The sequence below is a fragment of the Bombus pyrosoma genome, linkage group LG10 (genome assembly GCF_014825855.1).
Source record: "Bombus pyrosoma isolate SC7728 linkage group LG10, ASM1482585v1, whole genome shotgun sequence".
NCBI lineage: Eukaryota > Metazoa > Arthropoda > Insecta > Hymenoptera > Apidae > Bombus > Bombus pyrosoma.
The window spans coordinates 4969953-4989001 of record NC_057779.1 but is presented as its reverse complement, the minus strand read 5'-3'; the positions used below and the strand labels follow the sequence as shown (position 1 = coordinate 4989001).

The following is a 19049-nucleotide window of genomic DNA, read 5'->3' as shown; positions in this document are numbered from 1 at the left end:
CAAAACGCGTTCTTAATGGCCACGATTTGGGTCCTTTGTAGAAACTTTCCATTTAAACGTCGTTCCATCAACGTGTTGCTCCTTCATCTTCGTGATTTGCAAAAACTCGCAAGTTACAGGGGGAAATGGAGAAAAAATAGAGAAGAAGTTTTCCAATGGATCTTGAGGCCCGTGTCATTCGATTTTTATGATTTTTACGGACAACCCGTTTGAACTCGTTCGAAGCGCATTTCCTACTTTAACGAATTAATTCTTTTTTTAAATGCAATAATGACGGGACAGAAGAGCTTCTGGTGATTAGTTAACAGCGTTAGAGAACCGCTAATCCTCGCTGACATCCAGGGAGCTTAGACTAGCGATTAAGCGCAATAAGTGGTAAAGGAAGGTGATTCCTGCGCGGTTTCTCAAGCCGACGCTTGTCTTCAGGAATCCAGAGGAAATTTACTGGCACCTACGCGTGCGCGCGCGTCGAGTTCCGTGTTCCTTTCAAGATCGTCGGATATATACGTAAAATGGCTCTATAAATAGGATAAGAGAGACGCAGCTGAGGCGGAAAGCGGAAATCACGGGGAAAGCACGCGCTTGGGGTCGTATCGTATGTCGAGGCAGCGTAACAAAAAGACGAGAGAAAAAAAAAGGGAGGAAAACTAGCAAGGGAGGAGGACGAGCGAGAACCGCGCCGGCACCAATGGGTATTCGATGTTCCTTTTTGCGGATTTTCCGAGAATCCGCTCGGACAGACATTCCGATTACTTTCGACGCCCTTCAAAAATGTCAAAGTGGAAAGTGTAGATGGGGAAAAAAATGAATTTTTTATTCTTGAAATTATTCGTTTTTACCTTAACGGACTTTAGAGTTTGAAGATTTTCGAAGAACGCGCATGCGATCAGACACGCAGGACGTAAATTGCGAACGGTTCATACTCGGGTAATACGCGAGTACGAAGAGGATAAAGAATGAAAAAGAGAATAGGAGGTGGAAGGGGAAGGGAAAAAATCCAGCAGGGTAAGGACGTTTGAAAAGTGGCCAGAATTAACGCGTGCGCCTTGGCCACCCTGCGATCTCTCTTTTCTCCCGCCTGTCCACCCTTCATACTTGCGGTGCCAGGAGGGTGCTGCGGCCCCACGCTCCGCCCTTTGAGGGCTGACTTGCCCCTCGCCAGTCGATACAAAAAAAACCCTATAAATGAAAATGATCAGAGCTCCACGTGAACGCCACCGTTTCCTCGTTTCGTAAAAACGGAATCCGATTACGCGCTTCCATCATAAATGATGCTGGATCGTTATCCGGTAGCGTAAATCCGTTGTAAAGCGTTACGGATTACGTTGTTGTTTACTGTACGCCTATCCACCACGATGATTAAAGACAAATCGCTACATTTTGCGATCTAGAAAAAGCAAATACTAAACAACAACAGTATGTGATTCGTATCGTAGCTCGCTGATGCAAGCACTGGGCGGTCTAACCTTTTGTTTGTTTCAGTGGACGGTCGCAGTTTTTGCGATCCGTAAATACGTTTTGTTATTAGGGCCGGTCAGTCATTAAGGCCGCACGCACACTCGGGGTGTCCGATTTTCTGTAATATGGGGTGAAAATACGATTCCAGACTTTCTCACTCGACAATCGTCGCGAATTCGGCAGAACGGACGGCTGCAGCAGCCGTTTTCGAAAATCTTTTGGCTAGCTAGGGCTGGAATCTGGCTGGACAATGGTCACGTATGCTTCCATCTATAAATCTTGCATTGTCCAGTGCTGATGTTTAGTCGCCCGCATATTAACCCAGGGGTGAAAAGGCCGCGCACCCGACATTGTTCAATAGTTGACCCCTCTCATGGTTCTGTGACCCCCGGCTTTCTTATTTATCAGGTTACGAGTCGCTCGTAACCGATCTACAATTCCGTCCTGTCGAATCTGGATCCGTCATTGGTTTCGTTCTCTCCCTTCTTTTTTCTCGCGTGTCCGCGCGGTGACCACGCGCCCTTCGCGAAAACCAGAAAGTCGCCGTTTCGCTTCGCCTGATCGCCGTATCTCCGATTTCCGGAAGGCATCATACGATCAAAGCCATCGAGCATTGGCCATTATTAGCATTTCCAGATTTTTGAAGATCGCAAATATTTACGAAGGTTCTTATCAATTTTGATGGCTCATCAGTCCTTTAACGTAATAAAAATCCGATGGACGGTCATTACGAAGATATGGTAGGCTCTCAAAGGGAATCGGAGAAAGAAACGAAGATGAAAAGACCGAGATCGGGATCTGTAAAGCGATCGTCGATCTCGTGAACGAGGCACGAGCCAGATGCCACAAAGAACATCTTGTATTATTAGTAATCCGAGAGGAACATCTTCAAAGGTGACTTCTAAAAAAAAAAAGCCTGTATGCAAGCTAATATTCTCGTTCGATGACACCTTGCGCTTTCAAAAGAAGAGGAGACTGGAAAAAAAAATTTTTTCATCGCATGCTCAGATCGATCCCCTTGTTACATTCCATGGGTGAGACGAATTTTTTGTAAACCTGTTCCTTCCGTCTAATAATCTGTTTCTCCTTTTTTTTCCGCTCCCCGTGCTCTCGATTCACGTTGGCTGCACGGGACCGTTTTATTCCGAAGCTGACAGCGGACTAACGATCCCTCGAATGTGTGTTTATTATACGCGATGTGAGTCGCGCCACGCGCTCGGAAAAACCAGTCGAAACGAGGAGGGGAGAGAAAAAAAGAAAGCAAAGAACAGGGTGAAAAAGAGAAAAAGAGAAAAATTGGAGGGATGTCCGTTCTTCCGATTTACGGGGAACATAAAAAGCTGGGGAGAAAGGAAAAGACGAGGGCTGGGAAAGGCAAGGGGGACATAGAAGGACGAACACGCGGACTTGTGGGTAGAACTGGCACGGAGTGGATTGGGCCACTGAATATCGAGAGCCCTTCAATCCGCAGACAGCGTCCGCGCGGACCGCTTTACGCAAGGGGGGGGTGAGGCTCGGAGGGATGCATCAGGGGAGAAAAAAAAATCTATTTCGAAAAGCGACTGCCATCGGTCGTCGCTGACCGCCAAGTCGTCACTTAGGGGTCTCTTATGAACGCCACCATTTTTTCCTTTTTTCTCTTTTTTTCCTAACAAAACGTTTCGATGTCCGGTAAAGTGAGATTAATGTCCAAGCTGGAAATCTTGAAGCTTTCTACTATTGGGTTCGATCGCGTACGAGAAAGCATCTGTTACCTTTTTGTATTGAAGATTTTTTTACATGTAGGATACACGTAAAAATCATATACATATGCATATACACGTGTGTATCTCGTGCAAGGAAAACGAAATACATTAGGCAATAACGTTCATGTAAGAGAAAAATACAAAAAAGCAGAAGATAGTGTCATGCGGTAGAACAATCTCGAGGCGAAAAAATGTTTGATATCATAACGCGAGATAGGCAAAGGGGACAAGAATGCTGTCAGCAGATGAACCATAAGTGTAGGTCAAGCTAGCACGAGCGTGGGTCAGCTGTCAGTTGTTTGTCCTTATAGAAGGGCGCCATTTGTGCGTTGCAGGCTATGCTGCAGCCGCGAACGGCCGGTCACCGGTGCCTCCACGACACTCTCGGCCACCGTTCTGCTTTTTTCTATTCATCTCGCCGAGTTTTTGGACCCCTGGACCGTTGCCCGGAACAAGGATTCGGGGCACGAGACTTCGCCTCATTCACCGTTCCACTCGTTTTCTTGGAAATTTGAATCTTTCGTTAAAAAATCTGGGCGAAGGGTTTCTTCTTTATCCGAGGAGAAACCTCATCCATTAATCTTTTTCCAACCAATACCGTTCCGTGTTTAAAGAGTTACTTGCATTGACAAATTTAAACTTACACTGATTTCGAATGGCCTCGTGTGATAGGGATTCGACGTCGAACATCGGACGAAGCAAGTTTATTTAGAATACACGTCATCGAACCAATTTTTCATCGAATTTTTCTCAAAAAAACAATGACTTCGTCCTATTTTTCCTCGTAAGTTAGCGAAGTAAATAGGCATTGTCCAAACGAGATAACAACCGATTATTGTCTCTTGGGTTTCCAAGATTATTGCCTCGTGGTTGCGGTTAATGTCGAAAGGAAGATTATAGCGTGGAAAGGTACAAGGGCCGTGTTATGGTAGAAAAAAATGACTTTAAGCCTCAGAAATATCGGATCTATTGAATTATTATCTATGTTTGTTAACAGATGAAACGGCGAGGGTTCGAAGATATTGTCCTCGTTGACAGTTTAAACACAATGAAACAAATCGTAAATAAATATCTGTCGCATCTGTCGAGACGAGAGGAAAACATCTTATTTTCTATCATCTAGCTGTAAACAACGAATGGATAAACTTGTTGTTTGCGGAAAAGGATCGAGATCGATAGGAAATAATCAGTTGGCAACGACAACGAAGAATCCAGGGGTCAGTGATTAAAAAGTAAATCGCATTAGTCGAGACGATGAGTCAAGGGGGGTTTAAAAAGGAGAAAAATCCCAGTTAAATCACGATAACGTACTCGTTATGCATTTTCGAGTTCATTTACCGATGAGTGCTCGTTAAACTTGTTCACGTTGACATTCTCCGAGTTCCTCGATTATCGCCTCTGTTGGAAAATTACCGCATGTCTTAAATTTTCAGTCGTTCGATTATTCATCGGAAAAGAAACGGCAAAAAGATGAAAGCTCAATGCACATAGCGCGTGATACGACGACGTCATTTTTATTTGTATACACAGAATGAGAGAATAGCTTTCTGGCAGAACAAGGAGGAGATTGCAGCGTATTTGTCGTACGGCTGCTGCGAAGCGGAACGGGAAAATATTTTTCTGGCAAAATTTCGAGAACTTCGAAAGGGGTGCGAAAGGGGTTACGGAGCAGCTGTTTAAACGAACTTGGGCACACCCACGGTCAGGTAAGGTAACGCGAGTTTGCCGGTGTTTCCGCTGATCCAACATTTTTGCATGAATTTCGTTAACATATATTCACGGCCTGAAATTATATATTTTCGCACAAGTACTAATTCCATGATCTTTCTTCTGTCAACAGGAATGGACAAGTAAATAAGACCGGTCAGGTATTGTGAAATATTCGCCAAGACAATTAGCGCAGTAGCGACCGGCATGTCCTTTTATTCTTTATCTGGTTGTCTTGTTGCTCGAATTTTATTAGTGTTTACGTTTAATTACTTTATCATTGTGTAATGTTCTGTGGTCTATGTTTGACTCCATTCATGATGTTTACAATATATAAATATTTATGACCGCTCCACAAGTCAATACATATAATAAGAAGCACAACAGTAAGTAGGATTGAAAAAAAAATTAAAGAATATACGAAAATGTAAGTTGAAAATATTATCCTAGGCTCCAATGCCAAAATAGGTTTACAGATTTTTGGAAAAACAAAATGGTCCGATAAATTCTATTTACAATTATATAATAACTGATTGATCGTCGAATGCATACAGTTCTTAACTAGGCTGAATCCTTGTGTGAGAATTTTATATAGGTTGCTTTAAAATCCAAAGATAGGTCAGACGGGTAAAACGAGGTAGACATATCGTAGGTGCGAGAGACAGAGAGAGAGAGAGAGAGAGAGAGAGAGAGAGAGGGAAAGAAAGAGAGAGCGACAGCAGGAAGAAAACAAGAAGGTCATTGAACAGGGAGAAGTTCTTTTCTCTAGTCTCAGACAATAATCTGCTCTACTCTTTTTAATTGTTGGCAGAAAATTTCTCGTTCTTTTTCACGTGTGAAAAATTTGTTGTTCAATTTCTCGTATTCGTAGATCTTTTGTAAACGATTAATGGAGTAATGTCGATTTTTGATGTTTAACACTTTTCGGCCACATTTTTAGATAATTTTAGAAAGTAACAACCTCAGAAAGATTACCAGGAAGGCACAGGCTCACAAAACTACGTAGGACAGCTGGCAAAATCGACAGAAGGAGAACTGAAACAGAACAGAAATAAATCAAAAGCAGCAAAGAATATTACTTAAATTTTAACCCTGTTAACAAAGTAACAGTATGTTCTCGGGATGATGACGGGAAGGATAATAAAAATTAGAGTTTCGGTCGTAAATCCTGAAATAAGAACACCTAGCAGTTCGTAAATCAAAAGGAGAAATATGCAGATCCTTTTCATATTCTAAGTAATGGATTTTCTTAAGGCGCTTCCCCAACCTTTTTCCCAATTATTGAGAAGTTAACGAGTTTTCTTCGTCGAGTACTCGTCCGCTACATCCTTTTGTTAATGACTTCCGCGTCTTTTAAGTACTTTTAAGTATTTAATATTGTCACTGTATCACGCATTTAAAACGATTTATTATTAGGCTTTTTTCCTTAAATGCTCTAATCCTTAAATGCTAAAAGGTATTTCCTAAAAGACGCACGTACAATTGAAATTCTATTAAACGCGATAAAATGGATCAATAATCACGTCAGAAGAATGCCTCTGATCATTTTTAAGGTTACACTTATACACAACATATTTCGTATTTTACAAAAATGAATATATTTTCCTGGTAACTTTACGTAACGAAATGCAAATGAAATACCTGACTGACTGAAAGGATTAAAGGACGGAAGGATTAAAGAAACAAAATTTATAGATCTCTTTCAAAAACGGTATATCCTTGTACAGCTTTTGGGTACGAGGGACAATTGTTCGAAAATATTAACACTGGTCTCTTGTTAGTAAAGCAGAATATAGCAAACTAATAACATAATAATTTATTACCACGACGGTTGTTAACTGTTGCATATAAATGTCGCCGTACTATTTATTGCGTTGTATTTATGACAGAAAATGCTATGCGAAAACGCGGATTAGCAAAGAGAAACTAGAGTATGAATACACAAAGGGTTGAGAAGATGTAAAAATATTTCCTTCTTTTATGAGAGGCGAAAACACTTTCTCGTCTTATTTCTAGACCTCTGCAAACGGTAATGAATTGAAAAGCTTTTGCAAAAGTGAAAAATTGAATTACAAGGAGATGAAAGTTGGAGGACTCGGAACCTCGTTCGCAAAATTTCTTGAATTTTTCTTGTCAATCTATTGTTACGCTATTAGGACTAAAGGGTTAAAAGGTTATTGGCTAAACATAAAAATCTTTGAACATCGATGGATAAGAGTTTACGATAAAAAATTGGCCTTTTTGCTCGATTAGAAAAACAAGGTCGATGAAGGGTTACCGTACAACTGTACGACAGACAAGAAACGTGGAAACTGTTAGAAATGTATGCGACCCTCTTTTTTCTTTTGACGAGATTTTAACTGTAAAAGTACAGTCATAAACGTACAGAAATAGTTCCGCTTGCTGGAAAAGCAGATTACGGGAAAGGTTTGTGGGAAATTTTTTCCTTTTCCTCTCCCGCCCAACTTCGAAAGGGTTAAAAGACGATTTACGGTATCGAAGCTGTTGTACCTGTTGGTCAAAGCCCTTGACAAATCCTCAAGGTTACAATTTCAATGTCATTTTCTACAAGATATGGAAAACACCGAATTCTACAGTTTTATTATTTAATTAAAATTTACTAAGATTTTCATGCTACCAGCTTCCTTCGCATCTCTCCGCATCTCCTTCTCGGGTTTCATAAAATTTGATAAAATAGCGGAGAAAAACATTGGAAATTTTGTTCGCCATTACCAGCGTTTTCTGAACCGGGAACAACGAGTTTGGCTAATGGTTTAGCTCGATGCTTTCCCGAAACGCGGGAAAGGGTGCGATGTGTCTAACAGGAGAGAAAGCAGACTGCCTCCGACGGAAAAAGAATAGGGCGCGCACGCGTATCCACGCATTTTTCGTCCCTTTTCTCCACTTGGAAATCGCCAACGCTAATTAAAACACGCTCTCTTCACTTTTAGATCTTCTGTTTCTTTTTTCTTTAGCTAACGGTGCGTAAAATCGCCAAATTCGATTAAACTCAATAAACTAACAAAAGTACAGTAAAAAGGTTAAAAAAAGGTTATAAAACAAAATTATATATTTAAAAAATCTTTAGACAAGTATTACGAACGATAAGAAACAGTTACAGAGTAAGGAATTATCGATGGAGGGAAATGTTCGAGCCAATAGAAGAGAAAGAGAAAGAAGGAGGATGCTTGGAAAACATTGAGGACAAGCAAACAGCTGTGTCTAGAGGGAACGAAGAAATGTCATTGGGTAAGGAGTGATAGTGGTTGATAAAAAGTGCTAATAGTTTTCAATGTGCAGGAAGCATGACAGGGTCAAGGGTGGGAACTGAAAAAACGAATCCAAGCGATTCGAGGCCTCCGATTGGGCAGGCGGTCTCGAAAGGGAGAGGGTAGCTGCCCTCTATACACGATCCACAAATGTAGCTAGTACTTCATTTTGGGACTTAGGTCATGTTCGCCAGTCGCTCGGCAGTTTCTTGCCAGTCATAGGACAGGTCGCTCTTAACGAGGTTTAGTTGTCTATTTGCGTACTTATTTAGCAGTTGACGTATCTGTCGGTTTACTTATTATGTATTCGATTACCGGCAGAGTTAGTTTTTTAAATTTTCTTAGCTTTTTTTCTTAGATTAAAATGTTTATATCGGACAAGTTTGTGTGATTGAGTTCGTGTAATTAAGTTAGTGTAATGTAGTGTAATGTAGTTTAAGTTCGTGTATTAAATCAGTGCTAATAGTGTGTAATTACAATCTACAGTTCGTGACAATGAAAAAAGCGAAGAATTCAAATTCCCAGGTGAGCAATCTTTCAATTTTTCTAATCTGACATTATGCGATAATTTGCGAATAAAGGTAATCGCGGTAGAAAGAAAATTTTAAACCATGCGATCCATAATTGATCCGATGGAAAAGCAAGAAAAATTGAAATTCGAACAGCAGAATCGTTTTCGGAGGGACGATCGCCGATCGTTTCCTCTCTTTCGCGCATTTGTTCGATCGTTTTGCATTCGATCATGCACTTTTTTACGCTGCTCGTTTGTTTTATACGGATGAATTAAAATGTTCAATTGCTGGTGTATACGCGTGTCGTGTCCAATTTACAGATTCACCAGCAACGATACGCTGGTTTCGAGTTCCTTTCTAAGCCGAATCCGAGAATCATTGACTTTTCTATCGAGGTATACGCGCGCATCGAAATTAGCCGTTGTTTAGTTTGCACGTTTCGAAAAGTATCGATATAATATAGCAATGACATCGTGTACGGAATCGAAACAAACACAGAGAAAATTCAACATGTCGGGAGCAACAAGGATATCGGAAAAACAAACGTTATATGTTTTCTCGTGAATATGGTCGCAAATCTTTCCGTCTTCTTCTTTCTTACTTCTTTCTCCTTTGTTCTCTTCATTTTTTCTTTTTAATTTTAATTAAAAAAGACAGGGCAGCTGCGAAGTCAGCAACGATACTCGCCGATTGTTTTCCGAATCGCCATAACGTCGGTGTACGCTGTACGGTGACCGATGGAAATTCACGTTTGCTCTAGTGTCGCCTCATTAAATAGTCTTTCAAATTTACATTCATTGTCCTGATACATCCGTATTATTGTCTTCTAGTCTAGCATGGATACAGGCTTCAACTTTATACAAATAAACATTACATCGTGATTTAATAGATAGATAGTTTTATTTCAGTCTGGCGACCTTCAAACAAGACGTGCTTCACAAATTTTACAAACTTCTCAATATTGCACACATCTGAAAATTACAAATTCGTGATTTAATATGGATATTATAATTTCTTAAAGATCGTTTTCGAATATCATCAGTTAACAGTTTTTATTCCTCTAATAATTATTACCGATTTCACAGAGATTTTAGTTGTAATTCTGTAAAAATGACTACGATTCGTTTTATTACACTCTATTAAGCTTTTTTCTTAGCATGCATTAGTTTGATACTTATCCTAATTCTAATTGTCCATCTCGAACGAGTTCGTTTTCTCTCGGATCTATAAGTCATCTATATTCGCGAGTCTGTATCCGTTTCGTCCCTTTGTTGTAAGTTTTCTATTTACCTACTGTTGTGATTGTGCTAAGAATTTCGAAAGGTTCTCTTCCTTCGACCTTTACCAAAGTCTTTTTGTTCTTGTTCAAACGAGCACGATGGAGTTCGCTTTAATCGACATATAAGCGTTCTTACTGGAACGCGAATGTTTGTGCGTCGTCGAAAGAATTCCGCAGCGGATGATCGACACGAAATTCTTCGAACTTACAGTTCGAAAAGATTTGAATTTTTGGGAATTACATGTCGGATAAATTCGTCACGTTTAAAGGTACACTATACATTTTTGTAGCTGCAATTTAAAAATTGTAAAAATTCGAAAACTTGGTGCAAAACCCATGCATTGCTAATCCAGGGTAGACCGAGACGACCTTATTAATACAAGGGTTGTTTTGTTATTAACCGATTTTTAGGTACACTATGTCGTAGAATAGTCAAGTAAAAGGGAAAGACTGCTCTTTAATTTATGACCATAGTCGTGCGGTGGCAGGCGGACAATGACAGTAGAAGTCAAAAGTAGGATCTTCCAACCCTGTCACTTTTGAACCTTTTAACTGTGCTCTACTTGAATAAATGAGGTAGACTTTAACTCTAGTGCCGTTTATCCTTCGTCTGGCACATTGCGGAAGGTAAAATATATTTTCTCGCTTTTCTTTGTTCTTAAATTACACTGGGTTATTTACATTTTTAAAATACGCATCTTGTTGTAAATATATCAACGCAGTGGACGACGATGGAAAAATAAGTTTTCTAAATATTTGAAATTAATTAGATAAATAGATCGAATAAATTGGTTCATTAAGATGTACCGATGTAGATTTTGACTAATTTCATAGGACGATATTTCGTTTCTCGGAATCTCTGAACGATAGAGATACGTGTTTTGGATCGGAACGATTTTACCACTCGTTATCATGCTTCGAGTAAAATAGCTTGACTGATTCCATACATCAAAAGTAATTTGTTCTCCTAGTGCGTACAAGGCAAAAGGACGACGAGAATAACAGGCAAACATTGTGAAATGATTTTACTAGGAATTTGCTTTAGAATAGGAGTAGGCTAGTTGCCGACGCTGTCTGTTCTCTTCTTCATGGAAATTCATACAATCATTCTAAATATTAACCCTTTTCAATTATATTGTATCGAAGATCAATTCAAGCCGAACTGTTTTATCTGTTTCATTATTGCATCTTGCTTAAATCTTTTACCTCGATCGTCGAATTTTCATACTTGTTATTGTCCGTGATACGAATTCTTAATTTTCGTCTATGTAATAATTTGAACGATTATCATATATTATCATATATATATTTATCGCATCAATTTCGAAGCAGCATGCTCCAAATTAAATACGATTAAAAACATTTGTTATTTATTCTGATAAGCAAAGGGACGATAGGGAAGCGGACAGAGACGACAGTGCAGGGGAACAGAATAGCAGTTTTGAAACAGATCAAAAACGGAAACGAACGATGCCTCAAGAGAAAAATCCCCCGCCTCAAGTTCAACCGTCAACCACGCCTGCCTGGGGTATCGCCGATAGAAGCGTGGTGAGTAATCGTTTCAACCCCTCTCCGATCAAATCCTTTTTTTCCCTTTAACACATTCATCCCTCTCGTTTTCTCTACACTCGCTTCTTCCCTTTCTCCACCCTCCCGCTTTTTTATCCCCCAACCGCAACCCCCTCTTCCTTTCTCTTCGGCGATCGACAAAATGTCGTTTCACTTAACTCGATGGTCTCGGTTAACTCTTCACAGCTTTACTTTCAGAACTTGGCTTAATTTTGCTATCGCTTGACCGACCACTCGCCAACTTTTATCCACCACCTGTCTATCATCCTACCTCACATTTTTTTGTTTTTCTTTGGGAGACAGCGTATCTGGATCGAAAACCTTAAGTAATAAAGTGCACAATACTCTTTTCACAGAAAGAAGAACCAAGCGAGGAAAAAAACGACGATTCAGGTGTATCACCTGATCATTCCACGAGCAATTCTGGTTCGCCGAGTACATCGACATCATTTTCGACGGCAACGTCTAGCATGTCACCGGAAAGTGGGAGCTCCCAGGATTCTCATAACGTAGAATGCAATACATACTGTTACAATTCACAGGTAGTGCTCAATAACAATCATCCATCTCCCGAATCTTCGGGACGTACTTCAAAGAACGAAAGTAAGCTGAAACAAAAGGGTGGCGTTTGTAAAGTGACAAAATCAGCAAAGCCGAAACAAAAACGTACACCTAAGAAGAATATCCTGCAATGTCCTATTTGTGAGTTCTCTACTTACGACAGGTAACTAATCTATCTTTAATCTTAGAGATTAGTATGAAATAGCACAAAGACAAAATAAAAGGGGGATTTTCTCTTACAGAGCACAGTTCTCGACTCATTTGACGGCACATTCTACGTTAAGAAGAGACTCTTCAGAAGCGTTAAAATCTATAGCTAACCAGCTGGCAGCAGAATCAGCATCCAATGCGGCTGAAAACAGATCGGCCTCAACTCAAGGCGAATGTTCGAGACAGCAAGCAAACGAAGAGCCGGGACTCCGAGTTCCACGATTGAATTCGCAAGGCAAAGTGAAAACTTTTAAATGCAAACAGTGTACTTTCATAGCCATAACTAAACTCGAGTTCTGGGAGCATAGTCGGTGTCATATTAAGGCTGAGAAACTCTTATCCTGCCCAAAGTGTCCTTTCGTCACGGAATATAAACATCATCTGGAATATCATCTGCGGAATCATCTTGGCTCAAAACCGTTCAAATGCAGCAAGTGTCCATATTCATGTGTGAACAAATCGATGCTTAATAGCCATCTTAAATCTCACTCGAATGTCTACCAATATAGATGCGCCAACTGTTCATATGCCACCAAGTACTGTCACTCGTTGAAACTTCATTTGAGAAAGTATGATCACGATCCGGCAATGGTGTTGAACGCTGATGGTTCGCCAAATCCACTTCCCATTATAGATGTGTATGGAACACGTCGTGGTCCGAAACCAAAGGCGACCAAGTCTCCTGATGACGCAGGCCCGAGCACCGCTGTTGACAGCAACGCTCAAGTTCCAGAATCTTCTCCTCAATCAGAGTTTCCACCGGAAGTGTCTCCGATTAACCATCAGTTATCGATATATGCAATAAATGACTTGAACATTATAAATACAGCGAACGCTGCAAATACTTTGAACAGTGCAAACAATTTAAACATCGCAAATAACTTGAATGCAGCGAATATTATTAACGTTGCAAATACTTCGAACAGTGCAAGCCCCTTGAACATCGCAAATAACTTGAATGCAGCGAATATTATTAACGTTGCAAGTATTTCGAACAGCGCAAGTCCCTTGAACATCCCAAATAACTTCAATGGACCGGATACTCTTAACGTTGCAAATAATACAAACGCCGCAAGTCCCTTGAACATCGCAAATAACTTCAATGGAGGGAATGCTTTTAACATCGCAAGCACTATGAACAGCGCAGGACCCTTGGACACCGCAAATATCTTCAGCGGAGCAAATGCTTTCAGTGGCGGAAGCCCATTGAACATCGCGAACAGTATCAATGCAGCGACTGCTTTCAACATTGCAAATACTTTGAACAACGGAAACCCTTTGAACACTGTAAATAACTTCAATGCGGCGAATATTTTTAATCTTGTACGTACTTTGAATGGCGGAAACCCCTTGACCATTGCAAATAACTTCAATGCAGCGAATATTTTGAATGCCGCAAACACTTCGCATGGTGCAAGCACTCCGCATGGCGCAAGCACTTCTCATGGCGCAAGCACTTCGCATGACGCAAGCACCTCGCATGGTGCAAGCACCTCGCATGGTGCAAGCACTTCGCATGGTGCAAGCACTTCGCACGGCGCAAGTACTTCCCACGGCGCAAGTACTTCCCACGGCGCAAGCACTTCCCACGGCGCAAGTACTTCCCACGGCGCAAGCACTTCGCACGGCGCAAGCACTTCGCACGGCGCAAGCACTTCGCACGGCGCAAGCACTTCGCACGGCGCAAGCACTTCGCATGGCGCAAGCACTTCGCACGGCGCAAGCACTTCGCATGGCGCAAGCACTTCGCATGGCGCAAGCACTTCGCATGGCGCAAGCACTTCGCATGGTGCAAGCACTTCGTATGATGCAAGTACTTCATATGACCCAAGCACTTCGTATGGCCCGAGCACTTCGTATGGCCCGAGCACTTCGTATGGCCCGAGCACTTCGTATGGCCCGAGCACTTCGTATGGCCCGAGCACTTCGTATGGCCCAAGCACTTCGTGTGGCCCAAGCACTTCGTGTGGCCCAAGCACTTCGTATAGCGTGAATAACTTCAACGCTGCAAATATCTTCAACGGCGCGCTTAGCTTGAACGGAGCAAATACTTTAAACAATGCGAATATCTTCAACTTTCCGAATATGTTGAACTGTGCGAATATATTGAACGATACTAATATGTTGAACAATGCTATCATATTAAACGCTGCCATCTTGAATGGCATCAACATATTGAACGCAAGTATTGCGAGCGGTGCCACCTCCGCAAAGGGATTCAACGGAGTCATGCAGAATCAATCATTCGTGACTTACCCATACAATCAGTTATTCGCTCGCTTCCCTTTAATGCCCTTCTTCGCTGCCAAGGGCAACAATATTATAAAAGAATTCGATCGAATACAATCTAAGGTGATGATGGACTACTTGAAGATGTTAACCGGAGAAAGGGTGATGGACGATTCACCTGAAAATCTTGTGCTCAGATGCGCCAATGAGAACAATGTTTCAAATGATGTGGCCGATGATTCGCTTAATAACGAGACACTTCGCAATATGATTTCCATTCAGCCTGATTTGATGAACATTGTGGAAGAAACAGAGGAGGAGGAGGCACCTTTAGACCTTAGTAAACCCAGTACTTCTAATGATGTTAAAAAATCAAAAGCGACAGGTACTAGCAGACGCAAGGGGAAAGCTGTGAAACTGGATCGTCAAGTAATCGAGGACTCCGATGAAGAAGAAGAATCATATGAGCCACAAGAACAATCGTCCAAGCTTTCAATTCCCAATGACTTTTGTGTCTTTGGGCAAACAAGTTACGACTGGAGCAAGTTTACACTGAGCCAGAAAATCATTTGTCAATATTGTAACATTGTGTTTGGTAACCTAGTGATGTATACTATCCATATGGTGTATCACAGTGAAAACGATCCTTACACTTGCAACATTTGCGGCGTTCAGTGTGGTAACAGAGCATGCTTCTTCTTGCACATCGCCAGATCGAAACATTGGTAGATCTGCTCGGCAGTAAATCTGCGATAAACTCTGATTGACTTTTATATAACTCTCGGGAAGAAGATCGAACGATTTTTCTTTGTACTTGTCTGGTGGTCATATTGCTTGAGTGTAGAGTCCAAAGTACCAGACGTGACTGAATCCGACGAAACACCAGAGCTTAGTTTTTTTCTAATGCTTCAAGCTACACGCTAACTTGAAAGAATAAACCTGAAAGAATAGTGTGCCATGATCCGTAAGACATTCCGTCTTTCGTGTTATACGCTTAGGCAACTGAATATGTAGCTAATTGTTACAGATATTAAAAAGGACTATAGATAGGATATCTAATAGATAGAAGTATACGGTCATTTAGATATATATATATATATATATCTAAATGTGTGTGTGTATATATATATATATATATATTTGTATTTTCATATAAATTTTCTAATAAAAATTCCCTATTTTTGTAAACGACAGATGCTCAAGGCAGCTTTACCGGAACAAGTATATAACCTTCTAATAATTTAGGATCAAGAGAAAAGTATAGTAATTGAGAATGTGTAGAATATTTCTTCACGTATTTTTTTCATGCAATCTTCTATATAGAAACGACAAGAGGGAAATTTAGTAAGTTTTATCTCATTAAGAGATCTTATTCCAGGAAGAGACTGTATATATATTATTGAAAGATTAAGAAGACTAAAGCAATCCATACTAGCTATGTAATAATACATTAATAAGACATACTTGCTCAATAATGAAGTTATTAAAATGTTAAGTTCCTGAAAGCATTAGCGCATTGTTTACGATCACATTCTCTACATGCTACTCACAGACGTCGTCTGTGAATAGCCAGAGTATCGCTAGCTTCGGGTTAAATTGTGCAATCCAACTAATTGTAATAAGAAACGATCACCGTGTGTACAATCGTACAATAGCAAAAACATTTTTGGTGGTTGACATTTTGTATTCTAAAATTTATTTGCTTCGTTTGTCATTCAAAATAGTTGGAAGATTCAAATAGAATCAAATTTTCCATGAAAATAAACAATGTTTCAATGTTTTCGTTGAGCGCTTTTCGTCTTGACAAAGTTCTTCTTTCGTTTGATTTTTATTTTTTTTTTACTTTTTTTCTATTTTCAATTATATTTTACGTTTTGGCTCTTTTTGTATCAACGAAGATACGGAGCGTATAGTGGTTAAGATAGATTATAACTTTATTCTTTTACGAAGTTTATGTTCTTTTCATTACGATTTTAACCGAGATATATTTCTTTTCTATTCCTTTCTTATACTTGATGACGTTCCGTTTCTTAATCGAATGCTCTAACACACTTAGTCACAGATCTTATAGGATTTATCATTTCGAGTTTTCGATATCTTTTACCACCTTTTATCATCTTTTACCATGGCGAAATTTGAGAAAAGATTTATCATAGTTAATCGGTTAAAAAACACTTTGTCAATGGACGAACGAGAACATCGTAAGTAAACAACTAAGATTTCCACCAATATGTCACCCAATTTATACAACAAATATGTATGAATGTCTTATTTGTGTAGTAAATTTCTTAACGTGCATCAAATTCCAATATACGATGATGTACACAAACAACATAACATGAAAGGAGATCTATTTTTGGTTTTCTTATGTTCATGTTGGAATAAGACTGAATGTTTTATTGCGGTGATCATTGTAAATAGTAGAAAATAGTTATTTCTAAGGGAAAAAAATTTATTTGGGTTGCAATAAAAATAAAAAATAATTTAAAAATAAATATAAAAACAGTACTTGAAAAAGTATTTAAAAATAAAACCAAAAAGAAACTTGGGAAGAAAAAAAATTTATGTTTATATTTGTAAATATTATATATTAAATTTTACATTTTCTTTTATCGTTTATAGGTTAGTTTATAGGCTTGACCCATTTGCATCATGATTGTGTTACTGTGTCCAGACATCAGCGTCGTTCAACTGACGATTGGCCCGTATCACCACGCGCGGCCGTATATCGGTAGTTTTATTATTTTCGTTAATTTCTATGGTAAATGACTTCTGAATAGTTCTTAGAGTTCACTTGACATGGTATTTTTTTAACAGCTCAAATGCTCCCAGATTAACAGCAAAACGCGAACTGTGTCATATGTAGAATATTCCGCGGCCAGTAATAAAAGAAAGTCACGACTTGCAGAACAGTCCGCGCTCGATGATAGAAAACGATCGTCATGTGTCAAATACTCTATTTACGGATGCAAATGGGTAAATATATAAGTTCATTTGGTTCTTTTTTGACTAAGCGTTACGCTGTTTTTTGTTTATTTTTTAAAATGAAAAGTATCGCAAAATGCGACAATATAATTATTTTGTTTTTAAGTATTCTCATTTAAGTATTATTACATATATCTTGCCTTTTTTGTATTTGTGATATTATATTTTAAATGATATAATATTCTGACATTCCTTCCTGTATTAATTAATAACATAATAAATAGATAATTTATATAAGAATTGCATTTGTTAATATCCTTAATGTTCTGTTCTTCCTACTTCCGTGAACGGTGCAAGCTTAGAGAAATCTTTCATTTTTAGAACTCTTCACGCGCAGATGTAACTTATCAATCCTTTCGATCGATATCGTATCGAAACAAATGATAATCGAATTATAATTCTTTACGAAGTGTAATCGAGCGATTCCGAGCGAATTAAAAATATATTTTGATTGCCGTATCATTCGTACTTAGATTTAATTAAAGAGTATAGTAATGTCGTATTCCGATTACGTGGAAACTGCATGGACGCCAGACATCATCGGACCGATATACAAGAAAGAGAGTACCAATTTGCGGGAGGTTAGACTTTTTCTCTTTTTACATTTAATTTCGTATCCACGTATGACATTCGAACAAAATAATTAGGTATTAAACGCTCACCGAGACGACAATTGCACTCGAATAATGGCAACATTCGTTCCTGATGAGTTAATATACGAGAGCGACTTGTCCAAGAAGAATTTCCGTAAATTTACCGCGGTCATGGCGATGATCAGCCTGACGCAATTTGTCAGCCTCTACAGAAAATACATCAGTGGTGAAAATGGCGGTAGCTATGCTCTGTTCTCTCTTTTGAACCGTTACATAGAGATTATAATCGAAGAAGTGTACCTCACTCACGGAGATGTGTTGAAATTCTCTCGTACGTCTATCGATTTCCATTGGTATTAAGAAAACAAATCTTTTCAAAAATCGTCGTTGCACGTAGATGATGCTCTACTAGTCATGTGGAAGGTAAACAGAGATGAATTCGTTTCAAAAATGGTGCATCACGCGATTTTATCCGCGCAACGAATCCAGAATGCCGTTGCTCACGCGAAGAATGAAGATTTTGTCTCGAAAGGTAACATAATCCTGTTTAGGTGCGTATAGTTAAGTAAGACGTGAGTCGTAGTAATGTATCGATCTTGACGTTGATAGTGAATATCGTAATCTCCATGGGAAGCTTGACGTTTTCGATAATCGGCGACGACAGAGCCAGACACTTTGTAATTGCTGGCAATCCAGTCGAGGATCTGAAGCACGCGAAAAGAATCAGTTTACCAGGCGATCTTGTATTGTCCTCCAGTGCTTGGGAACATTGCTCACCCAGCCAGTATGAGTACGTTATCAAAGACGCCAGGAACATTAAGGTGCGAATAACTTAATTTCGAATAATTTTGAAGATCGAAGACTATCTTTTTAAATATCGATATATCATCGATCGTCGGTATGTAATAGATTATTAAAGTGGTTGGACCACT

At 39.5% G+C, this 19049-nt stretch overlaps 2 protein-coding genes across 2 annotated transcripts; both read left to right on the top strand.

The window, feature by feature from the left end:
• Positions 1–8297: 8297 nt before the first annotated feature.
• LOC122571686 (uncharacterized threonine-rich GPI-anchored glycoprotein PJ4664.02) lies at positions 8298–15546 on the top strand. Its single transcript, XM_043735749.1, has 4 exons — positions 8298–8704; positions 11354–11518; positions 11896–12263; positions 12343–15546. The coding sequence occupies exons 1-4, from the start codon at positions 8675–8677 to the stop codon at positions 15266–15268; spliced, it is 3489 nt and encodes a 1162-aa protein (XP_043591684.1). The 5' UTR covers positions 8298–8674; the 3' UTR covers positions 15269–15546.
• A 2472-nt stretch (positions 15547–18018) lies between these two features.
• On the top strand, positions 18019–18881 carry LOC122571469. Its single transcript, XM_043735245.1, has 2 exons — positions 18019–18105; positions 18172–18881. Exons 1-2 carry the CDS (start codon positions 18019–18021, stop codon positions 18475–18477), a joined length of 393 nt encoding a protein of 130 aa, XP_043591180.1. The 3' UTR covers positions 18478–18881.
• Positions 18882–19049: the final 168 nt, after the last annotated feature.

What these genes read in the sequence shown, in the direction of transcription:
- LOC122571686 (XM_043735749.1), top strand. Translation starts at nt 8,675, where the DNA reads ATGAAAAAAGCGAAGAATTCAAATTCCCAG. An exon ending in GTATCGCCGATAGAAGCGTG is followed by an intron (nt 11,519 to 11,895) that starts GTGAGTAATCGT and finishes CTCTTTTCACAG; the next exon opens with AAAGAAGAACCAAGCGAGGA. An exon ending in GAGTTCTCTACTTACGACAG is followed by an intron (nt 12,264 to 12,342) that starts GTAACTAATCTA and finishes TTTCTCTTACAG; the next exon opens with AGCACAGTTCTCGACTCATT.
- LOC122571469 (XM_043735245.1), top strand. Translation starts at nt 18,019, where the DNA reads ATGTCGTATTCCGATTACGTGGAAACTGCATGGACGCCAGACATCATC. An exon ending in AGAGTACCAATTTGCGGGAG is followed by an intron (nt 18,106 to 18,171) that starts GTTAGACTTTTT and finishes CAAAATAATTAG; the next exon opens with GTATTAAACGCTCACCGAGA.